General features: G+C 38.6%; 2 protein-coding genes across 3 annotated transcripts in view; both read right to left on the bottom strand.

The window, feature by feature from the left end:
- Positions 1-11,623, bottom strand: part of LOC102310967 (protein phosphatase 1B) — a 42,803-nt gene that overhangs the window by 28,033 nt on the left and 3,147 nt on the right. The gene's annotated exons all lie outside the window — the stretch shown is intronic.
- LOC102311805 (fibronectin type III domain-containing protein 5) overlaps positions 137-11,623 on the bottom strand; it is a 45,599-nt gene continuing 34,112 nt past the window's right edge. Inside the window, exons 5-6 of the mRNA XM_005951704.2 lie at positions 8,041-8,233; positions 137-5,047 (exon numbers count right to left, since the gene is read on the bottom strand). Of these exons, the coding sequence (XP_005951766.1) occupies positions 8,094-8,233 (140 nt within the window). The 3' untranslated portion in view covers positions 137-5,047; positions 8,041-8,093. The remainder of the gene's footprint in view (positions 5,048-8,040; positions 8,234-11,623) is intronic.

An 11,623-nucleotide genomic window follows, 5' to 3' on the forward strand; every position in this document is an offset into this window, starting at 1 on the left:
AGGTTGTCTTTTTGCGCTAGTAATGTTGTGGAGTTGTATTTTGTCTCGCATCAATTATATCGTCAGTTATATCGTTATCGCAAATTTTCAAATATATATCGTGATAAATATTTTTGGCCATATCGCCCTGCTCTAATTTGTAGTTCTAAATATATTCTAAATGTATTTAGGATGTGGGTTTTTTTTTACTAATTTTATGTCTCTTCCACGATGTTATTTCTCTCTCCTATGGCTCAGTTACAATTACATGAGCATGACCAATTATGCAATTAGGCGATGATGTCATTTAGTGACTTCTAGCAACTTTTAGGACCACCAATAGCAATTTTCCTTACTGAGGAGTTGGCAACACTGGCTATATGCCTATACTGTTATCATGCCTAAAGACTTGTGGTTTTCAGAGGACTGGTCTGGTATATACTACAAGTTATATAGTATTAATAAAGAAATATTAAAGGCCTTACTATTACATTCAAACCATTCTCACATCAAAAGACAAAAAGGCTTTAAGAATAAAGACTAACCAATGTGCTTGGTACGTTTAGTGGCTGGTGCTGTTCACCCAAATCCAATAAAGAGTGCAGGCTAGCTAATTAGCAACTATGAAATGCTAGCATCCACAATGTCAGAAATGCTGCATAAACACAATGCTGGTTTAGAATAGGACTGTCTAGTTAGCTAGTTAACCAGACATGCTAACAGTTATTAGAGTAAATACAAGTTTTTACGCTTTTGCTGTCAGATTTTTTTGTTTGTTTGTTTTAGAAAAGCCCCAAACTGTGTAAAAAGTGCTTCTTAAGCTATACTTAAATGTGCTTATCAGTGAAAAATTCCTCTACTTATCTTATTTTTCCCTTTCCTCAAGAGTTCTCCTTCACTGAATCTCTCATTTTCCTCCTCCCTTTAGTCTATTTTTTTCACTTGTTTACCAGGTAAAGTGTCCATCTCAGCCAGTCTGAGACAAAAAGGTGATAAATGGGCAGAAGAGCAAGCGAGGGATAGGCAGTGGGCCGGCGCCGAATGAATGAGAGAGAGCAGAGCTGATGCCGAGAGGGAGAAGGCAGCTAACGGGAGCCTGAAAGTGGATATAATGAGAATCAGGGGAGAGGAAAGAAGAGAGAGGACGAGACTGGTCAAGGGTAGAAACAAGGAAGGGTGATGTGATATATGAGGAAAAGAGTATTGTGACAGAGGGATTGAAAGTGAGGGTGAAGTCATAAATGGGGGAGAATGCAGGTGGATAAAGGTGGCTGGGGACAGAGGAAGAAAAAAGAAAGGCTGATAAAGTAGGGAGAGGGTGAAAAATGGATGGCAGGGTGAGGCCTTGGCAGAATTGATTTTGATGAGAACGCAAAGCCCTGCTCTCTCTCAGCACGTGGCAGTATTTAAATCGTATATGTGCGTATACGTGCTCCTTTTTAGCAGCCATCTCAACCAGCGAGGCATTCAGACATTCACTCATTATCTCTAATAAGGATGCAACTCTGCTGAGTTCAGCTTCGCAGCATTTTTCTGTCTGACTTTTTGAGGGAACTCAACTAGAGAGCATCGGTGTAAAGGGGCTGCTGTCCAATATATTTGTGCAGATAATACAATATAATTCAACAGGAAACTTTAAAATAAAAAGAAGCCTTTATCTTTAGCCAGATGATGTGTTTCGCTCCTTCTTCTGTATCCCTTGGAATAGTAACACTATGAAAATGTACACTGGATTTCTCATTTATTAATATTGTATCCACATCTGCTTAAAAGCTTAGGTAGCAAATTATGATTTCCCTTGACTTCAAATATAATCTCCATTTGTTTTTGCTTTTGAGAATTAGCTTCTTCTTATTTTACATATATATGTTTTTGTCTGCAAATCCCGAGAAAAGACTAAAATCAACAATCTGTTCGCTAATCTGCCCGCAGCGCTCACTTTTCATCCATCTGCTCCGACTGAAGACATAAACCTTAAGAACTGCCATAAACACATCTACTTTCTGTTTTTAAACATGGAACATCTGGGCAATTATGATTTTTTTTACCCACAAATGTTGCCTAATCAGGAATTAGCAGATTATATATTTTGGGGACTACTTTCAGCTGCTGTTAAGTACACACTGGTGGTAAATGGACTGGTACAGTGGTCCCCAACCGCTGGGCCACGGACCGGTAATGGTCTGTGAGGCATTTTGTAACAGGCCACGAGAGTTGAGGCTCAGGTGTGAAATTGATTGTTTTCAGGGTTTTTATCAGTTTTTATCGATATTTTTTATCGTTTTTATCATTAATTCGGTTTCCCTGGGTCTTTTCCCATGTGTTATGAATAGGGTTATTCATACCCTACGCAAAAAAGGTTGGGGACTGCTATTAAATAGCGCTCTTTTAACTCTGACATCGGTTGTAACCGCAAGCCTCATTCACCCAGTGACTCTTTTTTCTAGATCTTGTTAGACAAGTCTTAGACAAGTGCCTTCATCTAACATTCACGCACACGATGGATGCATCTTGCCCAATGTTACTTCAACACACAGACACAGGAATAAACCACCAACCTTCTGATTGGTAGATGACCCGCTCTACCTCCTGAGCCACACCCTCCCCAAAGCTAATTATAAGAGGCTATGGTTAGACATACTTTGTAGCAGGACTAATTGGTTGTTGATTTTGGTCTTTTTTTAATGATTTTTTTTACATGTTAATTAACTCCTTCCTGCATAAAATACCCTGCTGGAATCTTGAGTCGAGGCGGTTGGATCCACCCACTTATTGTTAGGATCGATACTAGTGTGATACGATCAATACTTTGATTCCGTCGTCTAAGTTCAATATGGAGCCCAATAACTTTTTTGGGAAATAAAAAAAAATACTTTAAACACACACTATGAAAAGTATCTTCCCTTTTTTGTGTTGACTGTCATGTCTATTTTATTCATATCCTATAGCCCATTTTAACAGCAGAAGTTGACCCACGGTGCTTTAGAGACAGGCACATTTACACTCCAGATCTCCAAAAAATTCATTTTGAAAATACATGAAAAGCTGAAGGTTGTGTTTCGTTGTGTTAACTAATTATTACGGAAAGTAAAAATTATGATGATTTAGTGTTTAAAATTTGCAAATTAACGATTCATCTCATAAATCCTGACAGACTGCTCTGCCCTACATAAGCTGCCTTCATAGGTCAAGAGTAGCAGTATTAGTATTGGTAATACCTGTTATGTATTAATTGGTATCGGATCAATACAAAAAACTTAATCCTTCCGTCGTTGGGCCACATAAAACTGATTAGTTTGGTTGTTACATTAGACATGAATATGAATTTGAACTGTTCAACTGTCAAGAGTATTAAAGATAATGACACATGTTTAAGTTGTATTTTTAGTTATTGTAACAACTGAAAAATACACTTAGTAGCACATAGATTATATCCAGGTTTTCAGTTATCGTCAGTCAATCAAAGTTTGGGTGATTAAATCTACAGGACAAAGCCTCATATCACTTAGTTTGTTACGTACTGTGACAAAAGTGGCAGGACTGTTTTTTATAGTCCTGGACTGGAGTGGTGGAGTGTGGGAATAATAGGTGGGCTACTTCAGGGGTAGACATAACCATTGCCCAGACTACAGAAAAGCAGGCGAGCAGTCTAAAGATTAGCATATTAAAGTCATACGAAAACCTAAATTGCACACAAACACCTAACCAATCAACAAGCCAGTTTGTTCATGTGGAGTCAAAAGGTTCTGCCACTCTGTGTGGGCTGAGTTGTCATTGCTGATGACCCCAACCAAAGCCCTCACCCTAACTTAAACCCAAGCCAATACTGAAGTTTTCTTTTCATGAAATTGTTCTCTCTAAGTCTTCACAATCAACAAATTGTTTCCTGGACAATTCCTGGACAATACGCTTGTTTAGCTGTGCTGAACCCACTCCAACTCATAGCTACCGGTGGGCATAAAAACAGGTCTGACTGTGACTGGACAACATCTCAAGGTTTCTACTTCTCAGCTTCCCTTATTGGTCTACAAGACACTCGTATACAAAGGGTAAAATGTTTGCCCATTTCATTAGGAACATGCCCTACATATTTTCATCCATATTCCCTTCACATCCCACTGCCGATTGCAGATGACATATGGTGCTGCATATGCATTAATGAGCAGTAACCCTCAATACGAACAGAGATCTGTTATTTCCAGCTACGCCAGTCTTTTTCCTCCCCGATGCACAGACAATTATAGCTGGCTAACTGGTAACAAATTGGCTGCAACTGTGCACATGCATGGTTTTTCACGTTGTCCTGATCTTTTATCCCCGAATTAACAAGCTGGACTTAAGAGTCCCTTTAAGCGAGAAGGAAAACTCCTAAATCTAACCTTAAAAACAAATAACTGTGCGTTTTTTAATACTTCCGACCCAACAATATAATCATTCCATAATCAGGACTGGGATTGTAAGGGCTAAAACAATCACGACAGGAGAAGCACCAAACAGCAATGTGCTTATCATTGAGACATTGACACAGAGAGACAGGGAGAGAGATGAGTTGCTACACAGAGGGCTGTTATAAAGACAGAAAGGAGGTGATGCAGATGGACAGACATAGAAAAAGAGAAAGTCTTTAGCTTGTTTTGTTGTGTGCCGACTGGTTCCTGGACCAGCTATTCGTGTGTGGCAGTCTGCACTTCTGCCATCTCTGACCGATGATACAAACCTGAAGCTGACATTCATGTTTAATGATCCACTCCTGGGATTAGATGCCACCGATGTGGAGTAACTGGAACATACGGGTTAAGCAGTTCTCGTCAAGAAGAGCTTGACCGACAGCCATTTAATATCTCGTGTCTGCATCAGCCGCGATCCATTTTTGGGTTGCTACAAAAGTGAAAGGAGTTTTATCATCTGGTGTTTCCTCTTTCACTGTTTGGCAGCTTTTCATTTTGTAAGTTCACATTTGTGCCTGTTGTAGCTGCAGAGCTCTCCATTGTGTCAAGAAGAGTTTCTGTAATGGATTATCTGTTCTTGAGTATATTTTCTGAGAATGGCTTTCCGTTGGTCTCAGGATCTGAAAGAAACAGAGTCATTTTACTTAAACACCAAAAGGCTGAAGATTAGTCCGGATGATGTTTGTTTTGTGCCATTTTCAAAATGTACTTTCTTGTGTGGATAATTGCACTCAAAATTTGCTTTTTGCTCCCTTGCAATATGACCCAAGTCACCAATTAGTTGATGAGTTTATGGTCTTAATCACTAGTTTTGAATTTTGCTGAATAGAGCACGATTTTGTTTTTTTTTAAATAACTGTCCCCATAAGCACAAAAAAAGCAGGGCATGAGTTTAGAGTAAGCCTGTGTTTTTTACTGACAAGTCGCCAACTGATAAAAGTCCAGTATGGCCTTGTCTCTCAGTCAGACCACAGCAAAAGCGTGTCGATGGCTTCATAAAGCAGCCTTGCTTCTTAGTGATTGACAGTGATGGGAATAATAACAAGTAACGGTGTTACTAACGCCATTCATTTTATCAGTAACGAGTAATCTAACTTATTACTATTTCTATTGTTACAACGCTGTTACCGTTACTAACAAGAAAATGCGGTGCGGTCGCGTTACTATTTTCCAACAATCAGACGGCTGGAGCTGTGTTCAGCTTACCGCATTTTAAGTAGCTGTCTATGTAAGTAATCTGGGCACTACAGCTTTAAGCAGCTGCGTGCGCTCCCGCGGACGGTAATCACTTTTTGGCACAACACCTGGAGCTAAAGGGGCAAAACAATCGCATGAGTGCTGCTGTTTCGCTGAGGAAGAATAAAGTAGTCGTGGTAAGCCAATCACATGACCACTTAAAGACAAAGCAACAACAAACAGTTTTTAAATTGTGCTGATAAACCAGAGTCATGATAAACAATATATACACAGGGTTTTTTCCTCAATAATTTCGTCACATTTACTGTTTAAGTACAGTGCTAACAAGCACTCTCTGCTTATGAGCAAAAAAACAAGAAACAAAACAAAACAAAAAACAGCCCATTCGTGTTGGTGGAACGGGTATGGTTCCTGATTGGCACCATGTTGACCAATCAAAAGATGATATGGCAACATGACATTTGGTTGTTTAGGAAGAGGTGGAAGTTTTAGGAGTGAGAGAGAGAGAGAGAGAGAGATAGAAAGCAGAAAAAGAGATTTGTAACGTTTAGCATTTTTGTAGTGTGTAGTTAATGTGTTGTCTTGTGTAGTTAGTGTGTAGTGTTGTGGATAGTTTTGCGTTGTGTGTCACAACAATGACTCGACTGCTGAATGAAAACAAGAGGCGTGATACACCTGCTGCTGTCAGGCCTGCAAGTATCAGGCTGTGATGTTCTCCTTTATAGTGGACAGAGAAAATGATTTTTTTGGAGTGGCACAAATAATTTGTGTGGCATCTTATTTAATGCAGAACAGCTGATTGTTATGTAAATAGTTTGAAATGGTTATTTAAAAAAGGGGTAAAAGGTAAATAGCTGCAAATAACTTTGTTGTTTGCAAAACTTATCTACATGATTTTTAAAATTGACAATTTATATTTGCATTTAAAGTTATGAAATATGATTCAATAAACATGTTTGTTGTTGTTACAATAGAACATATAACTTTTTCTACTCGGATTTTATGTTTTTTTGTCTGATTTTAGAACAATTGTGTTAATACAGTATGTCAAAATGAAAACATGACTGTAAATTCAGACACATGAGGTTGTGCTGAAAAGAATGATACCAAGCAAGGCAAAGTAAATAGTTTTTAAAGGTGAAATGTGGAGGGAAAATCAAAAGTAGTTAAAAATGGCCAATTACACCCTGCACCCCAGAGGGTTACATTTTTTTCTAAAGTAACGCAATAGTTACTTTTCAAGTAATCGATTACTTTTAGAATCGTGTAACTCAGTTACTAACTCAGTTACTTTTTTGAAGAAGTAACTAGTAACTATAATTAATTACTTTTTCAAAGTAACTTGCCCAATACTGGTGATTGATGTCACTAGAGCCTGAAGGATATGGGATTTTCAAGACCGATAACAACACCAATATTTGGTGATTTTAAAAGCCCAATATTATTCTATATTGGCTATTTTTTTCCTTTCAGACACATAAAACATAAACAACTTTTTTTAAAAATTACAATGCGTTGTTCTATTTTTACTAATTTACGCCGTTCCTGACTCTGATCAGGTTATTTGGTTGTTGTTTGTGGCTTTCCAAACAGCCGACAGGGAAGTTGCAGAGCTCCCTCTAGCGGACAAGCTATGCAACATCACTCATAACATGATCAAAGGCTGTTTCTACTTTTCCGATTTTTTTAAAATGAACTTTTCTCTGATGCAAAAAGAATAAATTATTACATTTTTACTGGACCTTCTCTTACCAAAGACCTGAAGACAAAGTGCTCTGCTATTGGAATTATTAGCTGAAAATGAGTTGCTGCACATCTGCCTTCATCTGACATGTTTTACCTTACCAAAGCAAGCAGCTGCAACAGATTCATATAACTAAAAAAAATGTAAGGTTACATTATTTTCCAGTATGTTTATAAACCACTCTATCTTATTCTTTGCTCATACTGAGGCTGATAGCTTGTGGCTAGCAAATTTTGAATAGCTTAGCTTTAGCTTTCACATTTTCTCTGTTTGCTCATTGAAAACGATCCATGTTCATCTGGGTAAAGGTGATTTTAAGTGTCTCTTTAGGTTTGTTGTTCCAAAGGTTTGTTTCAACTGATTGACCGTCCGCTAATATCAGCTTCCTGATAACTCAGTCAGGATCTACCTGCTGCAGTGACTACATCCATCTTTACATACCATCTACGCCCACAACCAAAATAAAACACAATGATATAATGACACATCAGCAAAGGGGATCAATAAATGGTCAGTCAAAGAGAAAACATTGATATCGTAACTTAATTAAGGTTGCTGCCTCAAAAAGACATAAATACATCATAAAAACACAATAAGATGGGTATTTCTGAGGTATGACGTACGATGGGATCGTTTGCAGATAATAGTAAAAAAAAATTTCTAGTCTCTCACCTGTCCTGAGGTTTAAGGAGTTGGTTATTGCAGAAGGTGACGCAGGGCTGATCTTAGACGTTGCTTCGCAGTAACCCCCCCTGCGGGTGCTCTGGGGTACTGCACTCTGAGGAGTTCTTGGCTTTGTCCTTGTTGTTGTTGGGCTCGTTATCCTTAATGATGTCATACTGACGACAAAACAGGGCGATCACACCTGAGAGACAAATGTACATCGTAATTTTCTGGTAAAATAATAACAGTAACATTTATATGATTTTATACCTTATGTGTGTGTGTGTGTGTGTGTATATGAGTATCTATACATAACCAAATCTAATTTTTCATACATTTAACAAAGTGTATGAACGTAGTTAAATATAACCCAAATTTGGAGGGAGAAAACCCCAAAACATTAGCAACAAGAAAAAGCAAAACTAGATCTGGATGAAAGGAGGAGATGCTATGGGACTGAGTGAGATCACTTTACACATTTTGTTTGCCAAAAATTATTGAGTGGCAGTGCGACCTCATAATTCAAATCATATTTTTGTAATAAAAAAAATCCCACTGCTGCTTTATATGGATGCCACAAAGTCTTAGGCAGGTGGGTGCATATAAAATCATAACTCCATGAAGTTCTCTGCCTTTTCCATAAGAGGTTTAAAATGCACTGCAATGAAATGTTCTGCATACTTAGGGGAGCGTCCCATGGGTCTGCTATACTTTAGTGGCAGAAGACGCTAATAACAGCACTAGGAAGCTGTAGGCTACGGCGCCTCTCGTGCTTACCACATTCAGAGAGGCATGAACACCAGGCAATCATTTCTAAATGTGAATCTGGATGTTAACCAGAAAGGTGCAAAGAGCAGAAAAAAATACATTACTCTGTTTGTTGCCTGATTTCTTGTCCAAGAACATCCTCCTTCCAATCAATCCAGCATGGTATTATTTCATGCTTTTTCACACTTGCTTCTCGCCATAATAGATGAAATTAATCTGAAAGAGCTACAGCTTTTTATTTTTATTTTTTAAATGAGCACATTCCCTTGTATTACTCTTGACTCCTGTTTCTGCTGTAGATACATTAAGAGCCTTATTCTTGTTATATGGCAAACACAGCTCCACTGGCTAATGCTGAGAAAAACTTCAGTGCTACAATTCATATTGGGTCATTTACTATTATCCCTGATGATAAAGACTGCGAAAGGGTGTCAGACGTCAGCCCAGCAAAGACTCCAATCTGGCCCACTGGACAGCTTTAGAAAATGTGACAGAGAGTGTAAATGTTGGACTTTTAAAATGTATTTTAATACGTTTAGTGTTTTTCCTACTGATAAAGACCATTCATACTACACCAAAGTAATTAAGTAACAGATAAATAGTTATAAGACAAAAAAAGTCTTGTTTTAGTCACTCAGTTAGACATTGATCACCTCTTGTAAAACAGTTTGTTAGAAACTTTGCTGACAAGCTGATAAAATAGCCCGATTTAAACCAAAAGGTGAAAACATGAAAATATTTTTCTTTCAGCAGCTGCAAGATATGATATATGCTACTGATGTGTCAATAAAGCCATTCAAATGGGGCTGAGAGAAACGGAGACACAGGCAGCGTGAAATGAGCAGATGGTGATATGAAAGTGATGTTGAGATAGCCGCATGGAGCTTGCCTTCAAGTCAGGGAGATTAAAAACATGGCAGAGGAGTTACAGATGCGACGGCAGATAGCGAACAAGCGCGGAGAAAAGGAGAAGGGGAATAATTCATGAAGGTGGGGGAGCACGTGGAGGGTGCAATCCAGGCCTGAATGGGCTCCAGCCTCAGTGGTTCTGCTTATGTCAGCCTCCGCTCATCTGATCACTGCAATACCAAAGAGTGAGATGGGATATCTTGCTGTGATATCCCCCAAGCATTCCCCACAGGCCCAATTAAAAAGTGAAAAACATAATTCGCCTCCTTCACTTTCAGTTTTTTTTCACTATGCCCTCGTTTTTTCTTTTTTTCCTCTCTTCTCAAAACTCGATTGACTCAGTTTTTCTCTCTTTTCTATCTCCCAACTGTCTTTGAATCCACGTCTCATGTCCTCTCACGGCTAATAGGCAGTAGAGATCCAGGTCTCCTGCAGAGTACTGTGTGTACTGTATATACCTTATACAGTATTTGGGCCATATTTGTATATCATTGCACTTGGTGAAGTGGGTTAGGAAGCGATATTTATAGCTGCATGTGTGAAACAGTGTTGAGACGCATCATACAACTAATAACTAGAAGAAGAAGTAACAATTCTTGTATGTGGATGTGTAATTTAGTCTACTTTTTCCACAGCAAAGCACTTAACCTTGAGTGAAAAAGTGAACTGTGATATAAAATTCATTTCAACGTAAAGTCCTCTGTTATTGAGCAACAGCTCGCTATAAAGAATGAGTCAGAGTTTCTGCAGCTGGTAGGAAGTACAACTGACTATGGTCGTATATGTCAGCGGTCCACAACCTTTTTTGGTCCATGGACCAGTTTGATGTCAGATATATTTTCACGGACCGGCCTTTAAGGTGTTGCGGATAAATACAACTAAATAAAATGATACGACCGAGACAAAAACTGTGGTATTTTGTAAATATAATAATAAACACAAATTCACTGTGTAATTGTGTAACTTTATTAGCAGCGTCCTCCTGAAATGCGCCAACAACATTGAGAGTAACATCCTCCTCTCTGCCCCTTAATGCTCTCTGGTTGCTATGGTAACGCGTAAATATTTCTTTCAATATAAGACGCACAATTACAACACAGGAAAAGAACCAGGGAAACCGAGTTAACGATGAAAAACCCTGAAAACCATAAATTTCACACTCGAGCCTAAACTCTCACAGACCAGTACCGGTCAGTGGCCCAGAGGTTGGGGACCACTGGTTTATGGGACTGTGTGGGTAATCCCCAGAGGATGAATCTTTGCCCCTTTAACAAACAGATACATTACACTAGTTTATGTAACTCAGCTCAATAGTGATAACAGGATGAGTTTTATTTATATATTTACTTTTTTGTTCTAACACTGAGTGGAGAGTTGCACACAGATTACAGATTGTTTGCAGAAGACAGATATTCAAATCCATTCAATTCATACAGTGCTGAATGACAACAGCTGTCACCTCAAAGCACTTTTTTAATGTAAGATAAAGATCCTCTAAATATTAAAGAGGAAACCCCCAACAATCAGATGATCCCCATATGAGAAAGCACTCTGTGACAGTGAGAAGGAAAAACTCCCTTTTAACAGGAAGAAACCCCAGTAGTGACCAGTGGGGTGAGGGGGAAAATGCACACATGCAAGAGAGCCAGAGATGAAAATGAATTAAAATGAGTGATAAAAACACCAGGAAAGTAAAAAAGAGTGAATAAGAAATACTCAATGCATCATGGGAATGCCTAGCAGACTAAGCCTGCAGGGATCATAAGTAAGCTTGCAGTCTGAGAGTAAAGAGAAGAAAGATGTCAGCTGTGAAAATTTCCTGTTGAGGTTATGATCTGAGTTGCTCTACCTAACTACAACCGGCTATTCCAGAGTTTCCAGAGTCAAACTAGCAACACATTGATGTTTTTAGTCA

The sequence above is a fragment of the Haplochromis burtoni genome, unplaced genomic scaffold (assembly GCF_018398535.1).
Source record: "Haplochromis burtoni strain Fernald_Lab_line unplaced genomic scaffold, NCSU_Asbu1 Contig_948, whole genome shotgun sequence".
Taxonomy (NCBI): domain Eukaryota; kingdom Metazoa; phylum Chordata; class Actinopteri; order Cichliformes; family Cichlidae; genus Haplochromis; species Haplochromis burtoni.